At 39.5% G+C, this 25,126-nt stretch overlaps 1 protein-coding gene across 1 annotated transcript in view; it reads right to left on the reverse strand.

The window, feature by feature from the left end:
• The window catches only part of SNX2 (sorting nexin 2), a 57,518-nt gene extending 51,483 nt beyond the window's left edge, over nt 1-6,035 (reverse strand). The window contains exon 1 of the mRNA XM_060008959.1: nt 5,883-6,035. Coding sequence (XP_059864942.1) covers nt 5,883-5,990 — 108 coding nt within the window. The 5' untranslated portion in view covers nt 5,991-6,035. The remainder of the gene's footprint in view (nt 1-5,882) is intronic.
• Between the last annotated feature and the right edge of the window lie 19,091 nt (nt 6,036-25,126).

Below are 25,126 nucleotides of genomic sequence, written 5' to 3' on the forward strand. Positions count from 1 at the left end.
GTTCATATACTCCGTAAGGGCAAGGACTAGATTTCTACTAAACTAGTTTGGTTTAGTGTCACCATTCAATAAATTGTATTGAATCTGTATCTCTAGCCACCCAGTATTTCTAGCTGTCTGATAGTATCTGCATTGGTGTAACTTATTCCCAAATGAAATAAACTTATAATTCCTTCCCCTAGACATTGTAAGTCTTAAGATGTCTATCTTTTAATCTGCTATTGCATCAACTTCTTTCTCTCCTTTATTATTTGCACTTTTCTTCTTGAGGCTTTTAACCTCAGATTTAAAATAACCTCTGGCTCATCAACCTACCAATGATACCTCGCACTCAAATTTATCCCTCAGACCACTAGCACATTAAGCTTCCTAGGTGATCATGTTACTGCCCTGAAAATCTTCCAGAGCTCTCACGTGCCTACAAAACAAATTTCAAAGCTGTTCACAATCTCACCACATTAACCTGTAACATCCTATATTCAGCCACTCAGAATTATTTATGGTTCCCTAAAATATGGACTGAACCTTAAGTGACACGTGCCATTCTCCCACACTGAAATTTCATTCCACCCTTCGAAGTCTCTCTTAAATATTATCATCTCAATGGCTTTTCCTAGCCAACAGAAACACTTAACTGTTCATCTACTATGTGTCAGGAATGCTGATAGGAGTTAGAATCGCTCCCATTTCACTGGTACTTTCAGTGTTTTCAGATCATATAGTCACAGTCTGTCTGTATCAGAGCTTTCTGTATATCTTTCCTCTCCACTGGAGATTTTCTGTCCTCAAAGATTTGCATTATCTTGCTAGTATCTGCACTCCTGTTATCATCTAAAAAGTATGGTAGAGAGTAAATACTCAAGTATTTACTGAAGTCAACTAAGTACAGTATCTTCTGAGCAATTATGGCATAGGGTTACATGATGGGAAAGGAATTCTAAGACCTGTGAACCTCCCATCTGGAAATTTCATTTGAAATGCACTATAAACTATCATGTGACAGTGTTGGTGAAACTGTGGTTCTCAACTTAACTTCAGCTGATCTTAAGATTTGAGGTTAGTACAAGAACCAGGTGTAAATATCTACAGTCAACCAATTTTCAGAAAGGATGCCAAGACCATTCAATGGAGAAACAGTCTTTTCATCAAATGGTGCTGTGACAACTGGATTACCACATGCAAAACAATGAAGTTGGACTTTACCTCATACCATATACAAAAGTTAACTCAAAACGAATCAAACCCCTAAATGTTAAGAGCCAAAACTATAAAACTCTTAGAAGAAAACAGATATTCATGGAATTCATGGAAAAGACTCTGACAAGTACAGGTTTCTGGTAACTGACTATACTGCTGAACTGAATGAATAAGCATTTTCAGAATTCTAATGGAAAACTGATGAATTCATAAAAGTGCTAACAAAAGATCAAGATGAAAAAAAATTAATTACATGGGACTGAGTGAACTGATGAGGATGATTATAATTTTTGTGACTTTCTTTTTGAATAAAAAAATGTGACGTAAATTTATGTAAAAAGAACTTAATGTAAAACAATGCCACTCCTCACATATTTTCTCTTGTTTTGGAAAATATATTTTCTGTTAAAAATGTGATTTATGCTGACACGTAATAGGTTGATTATTGTTAATATGAATGAATTAATAAATTTAAAAAAAACAGATATAAATCTTCATGACCTCGGATTGGGTAGGGGATTCTTATATATGATGTTGAAAGCATGACCAACAAAATAAAAAACAGATAAACTGGACTTCATCAAATTTTTAAAACATTTGTGCTTCAGAGAACACTGTCAAGAACATGAAAAGACAATCTAAAGAGTGGGAAAAAATTTTTGCAAATCATGTATCTGGTAAAGAACTTGTATCTACGATATACAAAAAAATTCTTATAAATAAAAAGACAGGGCTTCCCTGGTGGCGCAGTGGTTAAGAATCCGCCTGACTATGCAGGGGACACCGGTTCGAGCCCTGGTCCGGGAAGATCCCACATGCCACAGAGCAACTAAGCCCTTGCGCCACAACTACTGAGCCCGCACGCCACAACTACTGAAGCCTGTGCACCTAGAGCCCATGCTCCGCAACAAGAGAAGCCACCGCAATGAGAAGCCTGTGTCCCGCAACAGAGTAGCCCCCGCTCGCTGCAACTAGAGAAAGCCTGCACACAGCAACGAAGACCCAATGCAGCCAAAAGTAAAATAAATAAATAAATTTATAAAAATAAAAAATAAAAAGATAACCCAACTGAAAAATGAGCAAAGGCTCTGAACAGACATTTCTCCAAAGATGTACAAACGGCCAACAAGCATATGCAAAGATGTCTTCAAGAAAATATAATCAAAACCACACTTAGAAACCATTTCACATGCATTATGATGGATAGAATAAAAAAGTCGAATAATAACAAGTGTTGGTGAGGATGTGGAAAAACTGGTTCCCTCACACATGGCTGGTGGGAATGTAAAATGGTGTGGCCATTTTGGGAAACCACTCCAGCAATTCTTCAAATGATTAAATGGAGAGTCACCATATAACCCAGCAATTCCACTTGTACACAAATGTTTATTGCAGCATTATTTATAATAGTCAAAATGGGGAAACAATGCAAATGTCCAATGAATGACAAAATGGATAAACAAAATGTGGTATAGCCATACAATGGATTATTACTCAGGCATAAAAAAGAATTAAGTATAGACTTTGAAAACATTATGCCAAGTGAAAGAAGTCAGTCACAAAAGACCACATGTTACATGATTTCATTCATATAAAGTCTAGAATAGGGACGTCTATAGAGACAGAAAGTGAATTAGTAGTTGCCTAAGGTTGGGAGCAGAGGAGTTTAGGGAATGGGGACGGAGGTGAGAGGGTACGAGGTTTCTTTCTGAGGTGATGAAAATGTTGTAGTATCTGTGAATATACTAAAACCCATAAAATTGTACATATTAAATGCGTGAGTTATATGGTACGTGAATTATAACTCAATAAAGCTGTTTAAAAAAAGAACAGGTGAAACTAACACAACACTGTAAATCAACTATAATCCAATAAAGAAAAAAAAAAGAACAGGCATATAATAGAAATTTCCTGACCTTTTTAAGGTGTTGTCTTACTACTTCATGCTGCCTTAGGGCAAGCATCTTTTAAGCTTAGGACTATATCATTAAAAAAAAAAAAAAAAGGCAGTAAAAGTGGTATTCCTAAACAATGTAAAGCCTCTCAGGTACAAAAGAAGAACAAGCTTTTGCCAGATATTTTCCCTTTTCAGTCCCTTCCCTGCCCCCATGCCAGCCCTTCTCCACTCTGTTTCATAGTCACAACAGAAACATACAGTAGGGGTTTTAAATATGCTTTAGCTACTGAACATAGCTTTATGTGACTGTTCTTAATTTTGAAAGGAAAGTTTAATATTGGGATAAAAACATACTCATAGCATACATATACACTAAGTTGTATAGTCATTACAAGCTTAACAATTATGACATGGAAGCTGTGTATAATTTGATTTTCACTTATATGGATTTCAACTGATTTTTTTCCTCCAAATGCCCTCAAATGAAAAAGTTTCTACATGCATAATATTTTTAAAACTCTGACTTACTTTTTTTTTAAATAGAAAGACATTAATTTTTATGCCTTTCTTACAATTTACGGCTTAGGTAAGAACTATTCAAAGCAGATGACCTGTATCAGAATCACCTGGGGCTTTGCAACTCATTGTTGTCCTTGGGACTAGAAGCAATGTCATGAGGAGTTTGTTAAAAATGCAGAATTTGGCTTATCTGAGACCTACAGAATCAGAATTTGCTTTAACAAGATCTCTAGGTAACTTATATATAATGTTTAAAAATAATGATCTAGAACACTTATAAAACATGCAGATTCTAGTGAGGCAAAGGCATCTGCATTTTAAACAAGAATCCTATGGTTTCCCCTACACACTGAAGTTTTAGAAGCACTATTCAAAAGAAAAGGGGCATACTGAAAAAACATTCCTTTAGAGCAGCTTTTGTATACTAATAAATGCTGCTACCTATCCTTCCCCAAATAGTTTGAAAAGCAAAAAAAAAAATTCTGAATTTTTAAGTCTCACAGTTATACTACCTTAAAATTAATACCCTGAGTCTCACGAAATAAGGGGTTTAGATGAACAATCAGAACCAACTTTTTTAAAAGTTTTCATAATGCAGTAACCAAAATAAATTTATTCATACTCAATATTCTGTAGACTTCTACTGAAAAGTCAAATACCTTATTAAAAAGTCCCATCCAAATGGGAAATATAAGTTATAGTTCCTTTTACTCAACTTTAAAAGACTTCAATTAAACAGAATGCTTAGTGTTCACAATATTCTAGTTTAAACTATGTTAATTAAGTTTATTCTGATCCTTGCTGGTGGAAAACCTTTGTAGCTCTCACAAGGAATACAGGTCTTAGGATTATGCATAGACACTAACTTTCAGTACGTGTTAAGGTAGCTGTAGAGGATACATAAAGGACTACAAGGATATTGGCCCCAAAATGTAATTTGCTGTGCAAGATAATTTTTACTAATTCTTAGGGGATGCTGGTTTTGACAATTAATTCAGCAAACATTTGCTAAATACAATCAATGGTCAAGATTTTGTGAGGAAACAAAGATGATCAAGGCACTATCCCTAGGCCCAAGCAGCATATAATCCTGAGGACAGGTGGGGTTTGGGCAGGAACCTGCATATACAATTAGCAGAATGTGGTCAGTACCGAAAACGGGTGCCGGAAGTTCCAGTTTCAGCTAAGTGAATGCCAAATAATGGATATTTTACAGTAATTTCCAATTGATTTGCTGCAGAGTTCAACAAGCTAGGAAAGCCTACTGAAAAGCAGTTTATAAAGAAGTACAGCCCAAGATAATTCTCTGGGAAATGTGCTTATATTTTAATACACATACACACACTTAAAGTTGGGCTATGAGGTGTGTGTGCGCTCATCAAAGGCAAAGCAATTCAAATATGAACTGGATACAGGAGGCCCAATACAGTTAAGTTCATAGAGGGCGTTTCCTTTGACAAAAACAGGAAGACTTAGCTTCAGAGATCGCTGATCATGCGAGAAAAGAGGAAAAAGGAGTGAGGATCTGTTTTTATTTCTCCTCTGGTAACTTAAAAAAAAAAAAAACCTCCCCCACCGCCCAGCAGTTTCCTGAACTATTCCCTCCCTTCAACTGTATATTTTATCAACACTATGTTCCTTAAAAAGCTTAAGAACTAAAGAAGACAAGCAAGACCGGTCAAATGCATTTACCTATTTAACAGTCCAAAACAGGTACCTCCCTCAAGGGGAACTAGCAGTCCATGAAGGGCCAGGACCGGGAAAAGTGCATCCACACGTTCCCTCCAGCGCCTCGGCCACTGAGCACTCTCTTCACTGCTCTCCCCTTTCGGAGGCACACCCTTCCTTGGGAAGGGAAAAGCAAGCACCTCTTAAAAGGGGCTGCGGAGGTCGCCCGGCAGCGCGGTGAGGTTTGCGGGGACCCAGAGCAAAACCTTCTCTGCACTGGAAGAAGAGGTGCAAGTGACACTGACGAGGGCCAGCTGAACGGAGAAAGGGCACTGCGATGCTCTGTCCGGTCCCGGCCCCTCAGGGGTTCAGGTCAGCCCCCCGGCCCGCAGTTTGCTCTCTTAAGCAGGCCTAGCCGCCCAGGCCAACTCCAGCCCAATGACAGGTCCCCGAGGTGGGGCCCGCGTCACAGGTGTCGCCCCAACCAGGTCCTTGCAAATCCCAGGGGGTGGGGAGGGACAAGTCGGGGCACGGCAAAGGCACCGAAAGGTGAGACGCGCGGCAGCGACGGAGCGCAGCACCCACGGCGACGCGGTCTCACCTCTAAGGTGGAGACAGTGCTGGTGAACAGGTCCTCTCCGTCCTCCAGTTCCTCAAAGTCGGTGGCTTTCCCGACCCCCAGCGGAGGAGGTTCCCTCTCGGCCGCCATCTTCGCTCGCCCAGACTACTGCGCGAGCGGGACCTCGCGGACCTGTCACGTGAGCACGCACGGCTAGGCTGGCGCGCGGGCCGCTGTGCTCCCCCTCCTCCCCGGCCCGCCGCGCGCGGCCCCGCCCCCGGCCTCGAGACTGCGCCCGCCCGGCGCGCGCCGCGTTCAGCCCCGCCCGTTTGCCTCTCCTTCCACCTCCACGTCTGGGTCGCGGGCACCTTTTCACCGCCCACTTGCTGTACTGACTTTTGTGGAAGAATCTTGGACTTTTATTGCCACGTCCCTTTCTTAGCTGAACTAGGCCAAACGATTTCTGTTGTCGTTACCGCTTTTAAAATCTCCTTTAGGAAGTGGGAGAGCTTGGGGACCAGTCTTTGGGCTTGGATTATGCACAGAGGGCAAGATTGAGTATTGGTGGAAGAGAGACGTGTCTCTTAGATCTCTAGGCTGTCCCATAGAACTTTCTGACATGATGGAAATGTTCTATATCAGTAGCGTCCAGTAGAGTAGCCGGTGGCCGAGCACTTGAAATGAGACTAGTGTGACTGAGAACTGAGTTTTAAATTGTACTTAATTTTAATTAAATCTAAATAGTCCGCATGTGGATAGAGGCTACCTATTGGACAATGCAGGTCCAAATAACAAAGACCACCCTGAATAACTTGTTGTCTGAGGTTTACTCCAATTTCATCACAAGGCAGCACACAATATTTTTCCTCAATAAAGTAAGAGTCAGAAAGGCTGGAAAAATGACAATTAGGAAAATTAGTGGATGATTAGTAAGAGCATCATACGCAACTCCCTTTGCCGATTAATAGATCTTCATTGTCGGAGGGTCTCTTGAAGACTTTCAGCTTCAATTACCTCACCTCACCGCATAGGATTATTGTCAGGATCAAATGAGAAAAAATGTGAAAGTATTCTGAAAGCTAAAGATTGCTATGCCAATGCAAGGTTTGTTCATGGAAAAATAAAAGGCATTGCAGGTAGCAACCTGAAGTTACAATTTTGCTGGAGAAGAAATCTTCACAGGGATTCTTTACAAATTAAATATATAGAAGCCCTCAGCCCTCACTGACCTGGGAGTTAGAAGGCCTGGGTTCTACTGGCTATGTGCCAGACTTACTTAGCGTCACTGTAATTATTTTTTTTTTTAAGGGTATTGGAGCAGAAGATTTTCTAGTCGCTAGGATTTCTTCCACCCCTAAATTTCTGAATTTCTATAATTATTGTCAAGAAGTATCAACCCAAACCAGAACTAATTTAAGTAAGTATACCAAGTCATTGCTTGGTATCAAATGTTGCCTGGGTGAGTTGGATGCATGGGCCAGTTGTCACTGTCATGCTCCAATCACCATTGCCACTGCCGTCAGCCCGTCTGGAATCAGATGTTGAGGCACATTCCCTGGCCTGCATTCCACCACCTATGGACAGTCTGTGGCCTGTCACTGATCAGAAACTTTAATCTCTTTTGAAAGCTCACATTGCGTCTTGAGGTGATTCTTCTCTGTATCCTTTTTACCTGTGCCTCTGTTTATTGCTTACTACTTTCTGTCTTATGTTATGGTCATTTATATTCCCAGCATGTCTTTTTTATTAGACATTTAAATTAGTTGAAATACAGGTCCAGCTGCTTGTAACACAGAACCACATTCCAAGTGGCTTTAGAAAAATGCAGTGTAATTATCCCTCATGTGGGAAGATGAAGGCTCCATGAGCTCATCCAGGGATGGCAGGCTCCTTCTGTGGTCCTCTTCTCCCTAGGGTGTAATCTCTTCCTCATGGTCCACGTTGGCTAAGCACCACAAACCACATTCCAGCAGGCACAAAAGGAGTAAAGGGAAACGCAATGACATCCCCTTTACTTTAAGGGCATAGTCCAGAAAGTGCACGCACCACTTCTCTCCACATCCCTTTGATCAGGTCCTTACTTATGTGGCCATCCTAGCTACAGGAGACTAGAAAATGCCATCATTATGCCACCCCCTAAAAACTAGGGGTTCCCTTACTCTGGAAGAAATGAAGACTATTGTAGGAAACCAGCAGTCTCTGTTATAAAGCATCTATTCACTCTTTTTATGGTAGCATATCTGAATTTCCTTCTGGGTAACCATTCTTTCCTACTCTAGCCTGGAAGTCTCCTCCAGCTCAGGAATGGAGTGTATGACCTAGGCTTGAGCCAAACCTAGCATTGACTCCCTTGGCCCTATTGATCGGTGGGAGGTCAGATTCAGCCTCATTTCCCCAAACTCTTAGCAGCTTTGATTGTCTTTCTTTCCCTATTCAACCTAAATTCTACCAGGACTTTAAGAATTGTCTTGCTCTTTTTCTTGCCTCTTTTTCTTCCTCGGTCCTTTGCTTTTCTGTTATATCTTTTCTGAAATCCCAAATTCAGTCATCAGCTTCTCTAATCTTATATCCATATTGCTAAGAGCATTTGAAAAGTAAACCCCAACCTCAACTGGAGAGCCTGTAAGTCCGTGATTTCTAACAGCAACTCCCCACTGCCTAGATACCACCATTTGTTTCTTTTCCAAATCCTTCAACTATTCTTTCCAGTAAAGGTTCTCTTTTATCATGAAGTATGCCATCACCTTTTCTCCTCATTTTCATCAAATGACTTAGCCTGCTCATTCAATGACAAAATAAAATCTGCCAGTTGAATCCTTCAGCCTTCAAGTAGGATGGAAATTCTCTTCTTTCTGTGCTCCCATCACTTACTGTGTATGTTTCTATAACACCTATTATATTGTACTGTGATCATGGCCACTTTTCTATCACCCCTGATAGCCTGCAGGATCGTTGCATTCCAGGGCTATTTCTTATTTGACTTTGGATCCTGCGTAGCCCTCATCTAGTGATCTATAACTGTAAAACAAATTATAGCAAACTTAGCAGCTTAAAAACACAAATATTTATTTTCTCATGATTTCGGTGAGTCAGAAATCCAGGTGCAACTTAGCTGAGTGCCTCTGACTCAGAGTCTCTCACAAGGCTGCAGTAAAGGTATCTAGCAGAGCTGCAGTCAGTTCAAGCAAGACTCACCTGGGAGAGGATCTGCTTCCATGCTCACTCACGTGACTGGTGGCAGGTCTCAGGTCCTTGCTGGCTGTTGCCTGGAGATTGAGTTCCTTGGCACACAGCCCTCTCCATAAGGCTTTTCATACAACATGCCACTTGCTTCCCCTAGAGTAAGAACTCTAAGAAAGACAGAGTGAGCCAAGAAAGGACAGAGAGGGTGAAGAAGACAGAAGCCAGAGTCCTTCCGTAACCTAATCTCAGAAGTGGCATCTCATCACTTTTGCTGTATTCTGTTCATTAGAAGCTCACACTCAAGGAGAGGGATAAAATGGGGGTGCGGCTAACAGGAGGCAGGGATCTTGGGGGCCATTTTAGAGGTTGCCACAAACCACAATAGTATTTATTGCTCAATAAGATAGTATGCGATGAACACCTTCAATGAATAGATGAGTGAATATGAAACTCAAAAGAGAGGGCTAAGTGGAAGATACAGATCTGGTAGTTTAAGCCACTAGTATATGATAGGGCCCAGGTAGTCTGGGAAGCACAACCCTTAGGATCATTAAAAAAGCAGGTAAAGGAAGAGGTGTCATAAAGAAAACTAAAAAGCAACAAAGAGATAGGAAGCAATGTAGGAGAGAGAGCAAAAGGAAGCAAAAGAACAAAGAAGAGAGCGTTTAGCAGTATCCATTGCCTTGGGTATGTTAATAAGATGGTAACTGAAAAGGTGAATGAATAATGAATACAAAAAATGAATGCAACAAGTTGTGATGGTTAATTTTATGTGTTGCCTTGGCTGGACCATGGTGCCCAGATATTTGGTCAAGTATTATACTGGATGTTTCTGTGAAAGTGTTTTTGGGATGAGATCAACATGTAGATCAGTGGCATTTTAGTAACACAGATCACGCACCATAATGTGGGTGGGCCTCATCCAATCAGTTGAAGGCCTTAATAGAACAAAGACTGACCTCCCCACAAGCAGGAAGGAATTTTAGCAGACTACTGCCTTTGGACTTGAGCTGCAACCCTTTGCTGAGTCTCCAGCCTGCTGGCCTACCTCATCAGATTTTGGACTCACTAAGCCTTTACAGTTGCATGAGCCAATTCCTTAAAATAAATCTCTCTCTATATATGTAACACACCCTGTTGGTTCTGTCTCTATGGCAGATCCAGACAAATATACACGTATAGACTATTCTTTTAAAATATATAAATGGAAGCAACACAGAACAGCTCAGTAACTTGCTGAAGACACAGGTTTATTTTTTTTGCATGTTTTAATTAGATTTAAACATGTTTATATATTAGGGAAAGAGGTGAACAGAGAACAGTAGGTTGAGAATATAACATAGAGAAATAATCAGAATGGATGAGGTCTGAAAGCATACAGGCAGGAATGGGATAAAGAGCAAGCAGAGGAATGTGTCTTAAAAAAGAGAAGGTATACTTCTTCCTTTGTGAATAGAGAAAGGGCCATTTAGAGCCCGTTCTAGCTATTGTGCATAACAAACCGTTCCCAAACTTAGTCATTGAAAATGACAACCATTTCTTATCTCTCATGAGTCAGCAGGTCGGCAGGGTAGATCTGCTGGACCGGATTTGGCAAATCTTCTTGTAGGGTTTGTTCGTGTATCTGTGGTCAGCTGAGGGGTTGACCGGGGGCTGACTAGACAAGGCTGATTTGGGGTAGGACAGTTTCGCTCTGCTCCATGTGCTTTCCTTCTCCTCGACTGGGCTTCCTTTCAAGGCTATGGCAGGGTTCCAAAAAAGAAGGTAGACACATACAAGTACGTTTTCAAGCTTTCACAAAAGAAAGTCACATAACCAAGCCCAGGATCAGAATGGGAAGGGGCTGTAAAATTGTAGGGCAAAGGGTGTATGAAAAGGAAGCCATTAATGTGGGCCATGAGTGCAGTCAGTTTACCACAGGGGGATGCATTTTCAGACTTGTTTATAAATATAGGCGCGGGAAATGCAAAAGTCCACACCCAAGATATCTATATATTTATATATACATATAGGTACATAGATATTTACACATATATTTAAATTCATAGTTTATTTATTTATTTATTGGGCCAGGAAAGGTTAATTTCTAAGAGAAAAGCAGTCAGTACCAGCACAGGTGGCAATTCGAAGTATTTTCGGTAGATATTTTGAAGATTTAGCGAGGACATTCACCAGGGACATGTAAGGAACTGGCAGACGGTACTGGAAGCCTATTGAGAGAGAAGCCATATGTTTCTGGCAGCAATAATCCCAACACTTGTGTGATTTTCTCCTGTAGTGTGGAATTGGAGGTGTAGGAGTGCAAGAGGATGATAGGATTGATTCAAGGCTAGATATTTTGAGGATGAGCTTGGTGGAGGGAAAAGGCAGCTAAGAATTTTGGGGCCCCCTCAACAGGGAGGAGTGACCAAAAATAGATGCTTTCCAACGACAAGGAGGGATAGCAGGTGGCGTGTATTCCAAAGAAGACATTCTTTTCCGAGGGGATTAAAAAGTGATAGTATTAAAGTGATATTTAGGACCCAGTATGAGCTATATTTTTGGTGAAAAGTGACATATTAGTCAAGGCAAGGAGGTTGAAGGAACTTTCTGGGCAGAAATTCACAATGTAAGAACATTTGGATGGGAATTGGGCATCTAGGAGGCATAGTGAGAGTGAAGACAGCAGTCAGGCACAGAGGGAAGGATGTGTGTGAGGTGAGGGGAACAAGTCGAGAAGACCCTGGAGAGACCTTGTCCTTGAACATAGCTTCTGGTGAGTGATGTGACATACAGGGTAGCAGCTATGATAAAATAAGATTCATTATGATCTTCTTTGCAATTATATTGGGAGAGTAATCATTTGGTTGCTTAATTTTAACAATAGTTAAGTGAAGATATTTAAGCTTCTTTTTGAAAGATAATGAAAGACTTCATATTTGTTGAAGGAAGGAAGGAAGGAAGGAAGGAAGTCAAGCATAGTGTTTTCTTTCTCACAGGTCATACATGCCAACAAACTACCATTACTCTGAAAGTATCAGTGATTCCCTAAACAGTGACATTACTACTAGCTGTAAAATGATTATATAGTTACGACCCCTATATCTCAGTCCTTGAATGTCACAGAGTCCTACGGAATAAAATATCCTTTCAAAATTGTTTCTTCACTTCTATTTCTTTTCAAAAATAATTAATTTTTAATTTAAGTATAGTTGATTTACAATGTTTCATGTGCACAGCAAAGTTATACGTATATACATATATATGTATTCTTTTTCAGATTCTGTTCCATTATAGGTTATTACAAGATATTGAATATAGTTCCCTATGCTATACAGTTGGTCCTTGTTGTTTATCTATCTTGTATATAGTAGTGTATATATGTTAATCCCAAATTCCAAATTTATCCCTCCCCTCCTTTCCCCTTTGGTAACGATAAATTTTTCTATGTCTGTGAGTCTATTTCTAGTTTGTAAATAAGTTCATTTGTATCATTATTTTAGATTTCACATATAAGTGATATCATGATATTTGTCTTTGTCTGACTTACTTTACTTAGTATGATAATCTCTAGGTCCATCCTCTTCACCTATATTTCTTCTTTTTTTTCTTTTTTTTTCAGTTCTATTTCTTGAACACCCTAAAGGGAGACATCCAAATCATAACACTCCAAACAAACAAAAAGCCTTTATCCTTTTCCCTCCCTCCCTTTTCTCATTCTGTAAACGACCCTCTCTCACCCCAAAATGCCCCTGAAAAAACCCTCACCCTATGTTTCTGGGCCGTGTTTTCCTGCTACACACCTGCCACCCACTTCCCTGGCTCCAAGTGCCCACAGGTGCACTACCACAGTCATGCAGCTTCATGGCCATGAGAGCTATGTAGCCAACACGGCACCTTGCACTCAGAAGCACCTCATGTTTAGTTTAATGCTTTGCTGTCACTGGTCTTGAAATTCTTAACAAGTTCATTTTGCACTGGGCCCTGCAGATTATATAGCTGTTCCTGGCACCAGTCTGCCAGTTATGACAGCGCCAGAGGACAGCAGGAGGATTGGGTGTCCCAGGTCCCCCAGGGCAGGGGAAAACTCTCAAGTCAAGAGAATTGCCTGAGTGGCTTTGGTGGCTTCACCCAGGCCTCTCATCTCTCTACTGCTGCGAGGAGCAGTAGTGAATGTTGTAGACACTTACATATTAATAATTTTTGTCCCATCATACGTTCTTCTGAGGATAAGAAGTCAAGTTCAGACATAAGTTATGTCATGTAAATGTATATGGTTAACTTTACAAGAACTAGAGCATATAAAGAAAGGCTTAAAGCAATTTTTCAGTACAATAAAACATTGGCAACAAAATAAGGAGGATAATATTTGTTGTTTCTAAGAGATGCATTTATGAATACAGACTTCAAGGGACAGAGTTATTTACCTGGTTGAGCTGAAATGGGGATGGAAACTATTAAACGTGGAGAAAAGATCTAAGGAAATAAGATACAGCATAGGGGGTCAGGTAAAGAAACTGGGCCAAAACCAAAACGAAATAAAACAAAACTAAAAAAGAGTTACTGCAACCTCTTTTTTTTTTTTTTCCAATTCTAGTCATGAACCTTGTCTCCTACATCAGACATTTTCTTGTGCCAATGAAAGATTATATCTTTTTGTCTTTCATCGTCCTTCACGTGGTACCTTCCACATTGTACTCCTCAATCAATATTTGTTGTTTAATTAAAAATAAATCTACAAAAGAAACAAAGCCAATTCTTTTAGATCAAAGGAAGCAGACTTTCAGCCTGCAGCCTTGACACAGATGGGTTTTATTTGGCCCACACCGTTTTTTATATTTTAATCAACTGGTAAGATTTAAAATTCAGGAGATTTCACATAAAAATCCAGATTTCTGGATTCTCTTTAAAAAATCTGGCTACATATGGTCGAGACTTCTATGGGCATAAGCTATCCTGTTCTTCACAGTCCCCAGTTCACCCTGCTGTCCTCCGAACATGGATGAATCCCCCCACCCCTCTGTGGCAGAGACTGTGAGTTGATCCCCTAAATTCAAATCCAACCATACCCCATTCTTCCTTAATAATAAGCTTCAGGTTTCAGCAGGCATCATGGTAACTCAGAATAAAGAGAACTTTTCCTCCTCTTACAGCCAAGGGTGGCCATATAAGTTCTGGCCATCCTATATAATGTAAACAGTTGTAATATATACAACATCTTTAAAAAAAAAAATGTGCCCTTTCCCCCAATTCCTCCTTCTGCAGGCTGGAATTTAAATGTAATTGCTGGCACTCCAACAGCCATTTGGGACCATAAAGTAAACTTGGGACTGGTAGAGCAATCAATTAGAGGGGGCCTGAGTCCCTGGCTCTGAGAATCTGCTGTATCAACTCAGGGCGGCCTACCTCCAGGCTTTTATATCAGACAGAAACACACTTCTATTTGGTTTAAGCCATCATTTTTTGGGAATTTCTGTCACATACAGCCAAACCTAATCCCAAATAATACAACTACAGATCATCTCTGATAAGCAGGATTTTTCTTCTTTATCATGACTACTATTATTAAAAAGTAAACACTATGAAAAATCATAGTCTTTGGAAAGAAGGATGTGTGCAGTAGGTCCCATAATTTGGGAGGGATTCTTGTACATTTCATGAATACAAATTGGTTGAGGCTTCTCTGTCTTTGCTAATATTGTGTGGTGGTGAAGCACACAGGCTTTGGAGTTTCTGAATATCTCTATGCTTCGAGTCTCTCATCTATAAGAGGAGGAGAATAAAAATAGGAACTTCCTTAATGGTTTTTTGGAAAGATTAGATGAGATAATGTACACAGCCAAACAGAAAAGTCTCATTCCTTAAATTCTAGGCAGATGAGGCAGAATGATGGCCTGGAGATGGCAAAGATATGGAGACACACATTTCACTTCCTGCGCACACTGCTCTTTTCACATTAAGAAGTATTAAAGACGGTGGGAGCGATAGTGAAAAGTTTTCATCAGACCGCAGAAGAGCTCAGTGTGTTGTTATTTCAAGACAGTGTACGATCTATATAAAGTTAAGACTGATGAGGAAATCTCAAATATTATTGTTTTTATATCACACTTAAATCATCCCTAAAAGCGGTGAATCTGATGACATTTGAATGGGAATTATATTTTCTCGATCAAAGCACCATTATTAGACAAGTAAATCCTCAAAAGAGCTCTGAGTTTACCAAGAAACTTAATTCCTGCTGTTGGAGTGAGCTCCTGGTCAGAAAAGTTCTCATGAACTAGAAAAATGTACGTACAAAAAGTAGATATTTCTCCTTCAATCAATAGAGCAATTTCCATATATTTCCATAATATCTCTGTATTTTTGGAAACCAGTGTGCCAGTAAACTAGAATCAGAAGAAATTCCATCCATTTGGTAGTTTTTATGAAATAAAAAAAATTTTCCTTAAGCCAATATCTAACCCTTTTCTAAAATAATCTCCAGTGAAGCCTGAAACTTTAAAAATATCTTTAGCTGAAAGTAAACATAGGGCTCAGAAGAAATAAAGGAGGTGGTGCCACTTTAAGGAAGTAATTGAAAAGTGGTTTTATCTCGGCAAACGAGAATAAGTGGAAAATATTTGCATCATGGAAAAAAAATATTATACATAGAGTCAGTGTGTAATTTACACAGAGTTAGACTGGGACATTTTTGTTCATTACTCAGTGTCCACAGTGAAAATATCTTATTCTTCAGTGTGTTTTATATGAAAGTTGACATTTTACCAGTGAAAGAGCAGTCTTTACATATCATTTCCTTGTCCTCTATGTTTAAAGGAATATTCTAATTAAATAAAAAACCTAAATCTTCTCTATATTTGTGATATAATGATTCATGAATAAGTTATATAAAATGGCCCTGAAAAGGATCTGAGAAACCATATTTTAACTGGTAGAGATTATACTAATAATTTTTTTTCCAACAATTTTTTTAAACTCCCTGAAAATGTGATTGTGGGGACATTTTTAAAAATGATAGTTGTCAGTTTGTTTTTGTGAGAATTCCCTAGGATAATCTCTTGGTATGGGGCCAAGACCCTCCAGGTAAATACGATTTATAATGAGGCTTTCTATCTTTGAGGCCAGATTCTCAAAGTATTTGAAGCCATAGACTTTAGATATAAAATAGGCTGATGGTATGGGATTAAATACAGCTGTTTACGTACCAAAGTTCTATCTAAATTTTAGTGTGTGATTGACTTTTGGATATATGTCTTCAAAGGCTTGGAGAGTCCCTTTCGCCTGGCAGCCCCTTCCCTGAACGCCTGGCTTCCCTTGATGTGATGGGCAGTCCTGTCCCTGTTTCCTGCCTCTGTCAATAAGAGGACTACAGCCAGCCAGCCCAGTGGGAGGGAGGGAACAATGACCATCTCTTGGGATAGCATAATGCAACAGAGCACACACCCAGTTCATGCTGCCAGTGTCACAGTTACTTGCTAATTTAAATTGACCTTGTTTGTTGGGGCAAAGTCAGACTCAATTCCCCTGAAGACTTGTTGGCTGTCTGAATGTCTCCACCCACCTACCTCCCCCACTTGCCTAAGTGGCTAGAGAAACTAACTCTTGGCTAAAGATCACTAAAGATCATTTTCTTTCTCCCTCATTTGGTCATGAGAGCATGGTGAGATAACAATCTGTTCATACTTTTTCCACACTCTGTGGGACTATGTCCTTGTGTAAAAGTTGACTTATGGAAAGCAGTTATTCTCTCAAGTTCCACTGAGTACCAGAATCCCCTGGAGGGCTTAACAAAACACAGATTTCTGGGCTTTACCCTCAGTATTTCTGATTCAAAGAATCTGAGGTGGGGACAAGAATTTGCTTTTCTAAACAGTTGTCCATAATATTGGTGCTATTGTTGGAGTATCAGACTTTGAGAACCACTGATCTAGAGGATAAAAGCCTTTGGATCTGCCTCTGGAACTAGAGAGTTAGTTCTTTAACCAACTGATACGTAGTTTTATGTCTATCAGATCTTTCGGTATTTAAGTGTGTTGTCATAATATACATCTTAGGGATTCTTATTGTGTTAATCAAATAAGTGCTCTTTGATGATGTTCAAAAGCTAAGGCTGTGGATAGAGACCTGAGTTTATGTGCAGGGGGAGCAAACAGCCTCCCTCATGATTTGCCTCCTTTTTCACTTGATTCTCATTTGGTTCTTCAGCCAGTGTGATCTAAAATTTCTACAGTCACTTTCCAGTTTAAATAACAAAGGCCAGGGACTTCCCTGGTGGTGCAGTGGTTAAGAATTCGCCTGCCAATGCAGGGGACATGGGAACCCTGGTCCAGGAAGATCCCACATGCCGTGGAGCAACTAAGCCTGTGGGCCACAACTACTGAGCCTGAGCTCTAGAGCCCACGAGCCACAACTACTTAGCCCGAGTGCTGCAACTACTGAAGCCTGTGCACCTATAGCCCATGCTCTGCAACAAGAGAGGCCACCGTGATGAGAAGCCCGCACACCACAACGAAGAGTAGCCCCTGCTCAATGCGACTAGAGAAAGTTCACGCGCAGCAACAAAGACCCAACGCAGCCAAAAATAAAGAAATTAATTAATTAATTAATCAAAATAAATAAAGTAAAAATGATACTTTAGTCATTTTTAAAAACATGTTTTTAGACTTGCCTGAAAGTAATTTAAGGAGTGCCTCTTTAAGAAGGGCATTAAGAAGCTCCATGAGGCCAGCTGTCTGTGGGCCTAACATGGATGGAAGATGCAAAGAATATTAGGTTGGAGAGGCTGCTGTGGGGTCTCCTGAGAGCCGTGTGGCTGACAGGGTCTTGGTGCGTCGGCCAGGTGTCAGGCTTGTGCCTCTGAGGTGGGAGAGCTGAGTTCAGGACATTGGTTGACCAGAGACCTCCCGGTCCACGTAATATCAAACAGCGCAAGCTCTCCCAGAGAGCTCAGTCTCAACACTAAGACCCAGCTCCACTCAACAACCAGCAAGCTACAGTGCTGGACACCCTATGCCAAACAACCAGCAAGACAGTAACACAACCCCACCCATTACCAGAGAGGCTGCCTACAATCATAATAAGGTCACAGACACCCCAAAACACACCACCGGATGTGGTCCTGCCCACCAGAAAGACAAGACCCAGCCTGATCCACCAGAACACAGGCACCAGTCCCCTCCACCAGGAAGCCTACACAACCTACTGAACCAATCTTAGCCACTGGGGGCAGACACCAAAAAAAAATGGGAACAACGAACCTGCAGCCTGTGAAAAGGAGACCCCAAGTACAGTAAGTTAAGCAAAATGAAAAGACAGAGAAACACATAACAGATGAAGGAGCAAGGTAAAAACCCACCAGACCTAAAAAATGAATAGGAAATAGGCAGTCTACCTGAAAAAGAATTCAGAGTAATGACAGTAAAGATGATCCAAAGTCTTGGAAATAGAATGGAGAAAACACAAGAAATGTCTAACAAGGACCTAGAAGAACTAAAGAGCAAACAAACAATGAGGAAAAATGCGATAAATAAAATTAAGAATACTCGAGAAGGAATCAAAAGCAGAATAACTGAGGCAGAAAAACGGATAAGTAACCTGGAAGATAAAATAGTGGAAATAACTACCACAGAGTAGCATAAAAAAAAGAATGCAAAGAATTGAGGACAATCTTAGAGACCTCTGGGACAACATTAAACGCACCAACATTCGAATTATAGGGGTCCCAGAAGAAGAATAGAAAAAGAAAGGGACTGAGAAAATATTTGAAGAGATTATAATTGAAAACTTCCCTAATATGGGAAAGGAAATAGTCAATCAAGTCCAGGAAGCACAGAGAGTCCCATACAGGATAAATCCAAGGAGAAACATGCCAAGACACATATTAATCAAACTATCAAAAATTAAATACAAAGAAAATATATTAAAAGCAGCAAGGGAAAAACAACAAATAACATACAAGGGAATCACCATAAGGTTAACAGCTGATCTTTCAGCAGAAACTCCGCAAGCCAGAAGGGAGTGGTGGGACATAATTAAAGTGATGAAAGATAATATCCAGCATATTAAAGTGATGAAAGATTATATATTAAATATCCACCATATTAACGTGATGAAAGATAATATCCACCATATTAAAAAATTGAAGGATAAAAATCATATGATCATCTCAATAGATGCAGAGAAAGCTTTCAACAAAATTCAACACGCATTTATGATAAAAACCCTCCAGAAAGTACGCATAGAGGGAACTTACCTCAACATAATAAAGGCCATGTATGACAAACCCACAGCCAACATCATTCTCAGTGGTGAAAAACTGAAACCATTTGCTCTAAGATCAGGAACAAGACAAGGTTGTCCATTCTCACCCTATTATTCAACATAGGTTTGGAAGTTTTAGCCAAAGCAATCAGAGAAGCAAAAGAAATAAAAGGAATCCAAATCGGAAAAGAAGAAGTAAAGCTGTCACTGTTTGCAGATGACATGACACTATACATAGAGAATCCTAAAGAATCTACCAGAAAACTACTAGAGCTAATCAATGAATTTGGTAAAGTAGCGGGTTACAAAATTAATGCACAGATATCTCTTGCATTCCTATACACTAATGATGAAAATTCTGAAATAGAAATTAAGGAAACACTCCCATTTACGATTGCTACAAAAAGAATAAAATACCTAGGAATAAACCTACCTAAGGAGACAGAAGACCTGTATGCAGAAAAGTATAAGACACTGATGAAAGAAATTAAAGTTGATACAAACAGGTGGAGAGATATACCATGTTCTTGGATTGAAAGACTCAACATTGTGAAAATGACTACACCAACCAAAGCAATCTACAGATTAAATGAAATCTCTATCAAACTATCAATGGCATTTTTCACAGAACTAGAACAAAAAATTGCACAGTTTGTATGGAAAGACAAAAGACCCCGAATAGCCAAAGCAATCTTGAGAAAGAAAAACAGAGCTGGAGGAATCAGGCTCTCGGACTTCAGACTTTACTACAAAGCTACAGTAATCAAGACAGTATGTTACTGGCACTAAAACAGGAATATAGATCAATGGAACAGGCAAGAAAGCCCAGAGATAAACCCACGTACCTATGGTCACCTTATTTTTGATAAAGGAGGCAAGAACATACAATGGAGAAAAGACAGCCTCTTCAATAAGTGCTGCTGGGAAAACTGGACAGCTACATGTAAAAGAATGAAATTAGAACACTCCCTAACACCATACACAAAAATAAACTCAAAATTGATTAAAGACCTAAATGTAAGGCCAGACACTATCAAACTGTTAGAGTAAAATATAGGCAGAACACTCTATGACATAAATCACAGAAAGATCCTTTTTGACCTACCTCCTAGAGAAATGGAAATAAAAACAAAAATAAACAAATGGAATCTAATGAAACTTAAAAGCTTTTGCACAGCAAAGGAAACCATAAGCAAGACGAAAAGTCAACCCTCAGAATGCGAGAAAATATTTGCAAATGAAGCAACTGACAAAGGATTAATATCCAAAATTTACAAGCAGCTCATTCAGCTCAATATCAAAAAAATAAACAACCCAATCTAAAAATGGGCAGAAGACCTAAATAGACATTTCTCCAAAGAAGATATACAGATTGCCAACAAACGTGAAAGGATGCTCACCATCACTAATCATTAGAGAAATGCAAATCAAAACTACAATGAGGTATCACCTCACACCAGTCAGAATGCCATCATCAAAAAATCTACAATCAATTTTGGAGAGGGTGTGGAGAAAAGGGAACCCTCTTGCACTGTTGGTGGGAACGTAAGTTGATACAGCCACTATGGAGAACAGTATGGAGGTTCCTTAAAAAACTAAAAATAGAACCTACCATATCACCCAGCAATCCCATTACTGGGCATATACCCTGAGAAAACCATAATTCAAAAAGAGACATGTACCACAATGTTCATTGCAGCTCTATTTACAATAGCCCAGAGATGGAAACAACCTAAGTGTCCATCGACAGATGAATGGGTAAAGAAGATGTGGCATATATATACAATGGAATATTACTCAGCCATAAAGAGAAACAAAATTGAGTTATTTGTAGTGAGGTGGATGGACCTAGAGTCTGTCATACAGAGTGAAGTCAGAAAGAGAAAAACAAATACCGTATGTTAACATATATATATATATGGAATCTAAAAAAAAAACAAATGGTTCTGAAGAATCTAGGGGCAGGACAGGAATAAAGACGCAGATGTAGAGAATGGACCTGAGGATACAGGGAGGGGGAAGAGTAAGCTGGGACGAAGTGAGAGAGTGGGATGGACTAATATATACTACCAATTGTAAAATAGATAGCTAGTGGGAAGCAGCCACATAGCACAGGGAGATCAGCTCAGTGCTTTGTGACCACTTAGAGGGGAGGGGTAGGGAGCCTGGGAGAGAGATACAAGAGGGAGGAGATATAGGGATATATGTATATGTATAGCTTATTCACTTTGTTATAAAGCAGAAACTAACACACCGTTGTAAAGCAATTATACTCCAATAAAGGTGTTAAAAAAAAAAAGAAAATGAAAAAACAAACAAACATGTTTTTAAGATGATGCATTTAGAGAATGCCTGGAAGGATCTATATTGACTTAATAATAATTAAAATAATAATAACCACTAAAATTTTTATTGAGTGCTTACTCATGCTAAATATTTCATATGTTATATCAAGTAAATGCTAAATATTTTATATGTTACATTTCATCTTCACAAAATTCCTATGAAGACGGCTATTTGCATTGAAAATGTTTTTATTGATGTTGAATCACATTCGGAACCAGATTTTAATAAAAAAAATTTAATATATTAAATCACAGGGTAAGGAAGGTTTACATTTCACATAAGCTGGATACCCAGAACCATAACTCTAAACAAATAGCCTCTTGTTTCCTGATCTTGCTTTTCTACTGCTGCATTTTCACTCCTGCTTCAAACGTCTTTTCTATTCCTTTCCCCCATAGTTGAAATTCTGCTCGTTATCCTGGTCAAATTCAAATGACACCTCCTCCATGTTTTCTGTTCTCACTTCATCTTCTTTTCAACAGTCATATATAATGAAGAGGTGAATGTGTTTGGATATGGAATAGCAGGTGTTCATTCTGATTTTTGCCACATATTGGCTATGGAACTTTGAGCAATTAGTATCTCTGTTTCTGTGCTTGAAAAATGGGACTAATAACATACTAGTATACTGACCTGTTTTTATCTTATGAATTTATGAATCAGTAACTAACTGAATGTCCTCTGTGTTGTCTTCTAGAAAGCTCAGAGATTAATTGGCTGGCCCTCTCTAGGAAATGTACCAGATCTCATGGCATTTCACCTCTGTACTACTTCCTTGTAACATTTTCCTCTAGACTTACCTGAAAATAATAACTTAAAAAAATTAATTTACAGGGCTTCCCTGGTGGTACAGTCGTTGAGAATCTGCCTGCTAATGCAGGGGACACGGGTTCAAGCCCTGGTCTGGGAGGATCCCACATGCCGCGGAGCAACTAGGCCTGTGAGCCACAACTTCTGAGTCTGCGCGTCTGGAGCCTGTGCTCCGCAACAAGAGAGGCCGCGATAGTGAGAGGCCCGTGCACCGCGATGAAGAGTGGCCCCCTGCTTGCCACAACTAGAGAAAGCCCTTGCACAGAAACGAAGACCCAACACAGCAAAAATAAATAAATTAATTAATAAACTCCTACCCCAACATCTTCTTAAAAAAACCCATTAATTTACAAACATAATTCAACTCTGTGCATACGTATTAGAAAATACAAAGCCCCTACCTCCAGCCCCACTCACCCACTGAAGAATAATCACTTTTAATATACACATTTTCTCATTCATATCTATCTGTCACCTACCTGTCAATCTACCAATTTAAAATGGTGTTCTACTATTCGTATTGTTGTGTAACCTGATTTTTTTCATTTAGGAATATATTGTGAACATTTTCCCATGTCAATAGTTTCCTAGAAATGAATATTTATCACCTGTGGAGTTTTCCACTCTAAGGCTCCACCATGATTACTTAAAATCTGAGCAGGTGGAAGTGGATGGAACTCAGCACAGAGGGGAAGGTCTGATTTTAGGTAGGGGGAGAAATGTTCCTTCCACTTTAACAGGAAGAAATGGTATATGCAGATAGAGGTAGACTGTAAATATATATTATATATAAATATATAATATATGTATATACACGCATATATGTGTGTGTGTATATATATATATATATATTTTTTTTCCCCCCTTAGACCATAAGGTAAGATAAGAAGAAGCATGGGGTTGGTGACCTGAAAGCAGAAAGCAGTCAAATCTCCACTGCCAGAGTTAAGTTCAAAGGAAAAAATGGCAGCAGCTTGAATGGAACTTTGTGAATAAATGTAATCAGTTGCCTGGGAATCATTGTTTAAAAATAAAAAAGTGTGTCTTACTGAAACCTGGAAGTTAAACTGGATTTAAAGTAAGCAGTTATTTAGGACAGTTACAGTGAGTGAAGCATCTGATGGTGTGTAGGACTTTTCTTATTGCTGTATTCATGTATAGTATTTAAAAATATTACTTCATACTTTTAATGAATGTTTGTTAAAGTCTTACTGAGTGGAAAGGTATGCTATGCATTTTTACTCAGGTAAGCACTAGTATGAGAAGTACCAGTTCTCTTTCCTACTTCTAACTTTAACCTAGCTGTTTGCTCTAAGTACTCTGTGTTAAAGAGAAAAACCACAGGCATCAAATGGCGTCACTGGTGCCAAACCATGATACCAAACCTATTTAATACCTAACCTATTGCAGTTTTGAATTTCACCAGAAAGGTAATCTTAATCAACCAGTCTGGAATTTTCTGGTCAGCACCTATAAGGTAATCTGCTCTGTGGGTCCTCTTTATTCCCTAGAGGAAGAAGAGGCGATATGCATGATAAAACCCGGTCCACCATATTCTTCCCCACCCCCCCCACCAAAATATGTCCTGGCCCAAAATAATCCTTTCTTTTCTTTTGCTAATAACTTCCTTGCCCCACACTACTTTTGCCTTTATAATAACCTTCCATTTTGTATAACTCCTTGGAGCACGCTTCTGGTTGCTAGATGGGATGCTACCTGATTCATAAATAGTTGAATAAAGTCAATTAGATCTTCAAATGTACTCAGTTAAATTTTGTTTTTTTAACACCTGTCATTTTCAGATTGCTCTGTTCCTCTGCAGTAAACAAGGGGGATTAGACACTAGATTTTTCCTTGCTAATAAGGAATGAAAAATTGCTCTAGCTTTTTCTGAAGTTTTGAAGCCCTGAGTACTATGGCTGTGCTATTCTTGGCTATCAGTCCTGTTGTCAGGCCCCCTTAATTACTTCTAGAGAGATGGCAGAAGGATTGCTTGGCATCCTTATGCTCAGGTCTCCAGAGCTCATGTTTGTCCCTTACTTTTCCACAAAGGGGAAACTCACCTCGAACCTCTGCTAGCCAGGTTTCTGTGTCATTCTTTTCAGCCATTTCCTGGAAACTGGGCCCTTCCCTACCTCTTTCATGGGGTGTATTTTTCCACTGACTTCCCTGGCTCTCTATGACCTTCCAGCACCCTGACTGCAACCCCTGAAGGTGTGCCTCTTATCTGATCCTAGATCAGACCCTTTGCTCCTACCCTTCCATTAGCTTCCCAATTATCTGCCTACCTTGAGGTCTCTACAGCCACTCCCAAACCACTGCAGGACATTTTGCTAAAGGAATTATGAGTCTGTGCCTAACTTGCTGGCAAAAATACCCATTAGGAAATAATCCCTGGAGCATAAGTCTAGAAACTCAAAAGAACAGAAACATGATACACATTAGATCAGTGAAGTTCACACAACAAACAGAAGCCCTATGATCAATTTTTCACCAGGGAATCTATTCAGAAGTATTGAGAATAGTGCAGTGATGTATGAAAAACTATGTCCTTGAGTTGATTCAGAGATGAAGATGAACATGTTTACATTTATGCAAAATGCAGTCTGTTCAAGTTAACCTTTAAATGACCAAAAAAAAATATTTCTGGCTGAGTGACTGAAGTCTACAACAATAAAAATGTACTCACCTTCTGCTTCTATAACAGC

Source organism: Delphinus delphis, chromosome 3 (assembly GCF_949987515.2).
Source record: "Delphinus delphis chromosome 3, mDelDel1.2, whole genome shotgun sequence".
NCBI lineage: Eukaryota > Metazoa > Chordata > Mammalia > Artiodactyla > Delphinidae > Delphinus > Delphinus delphis.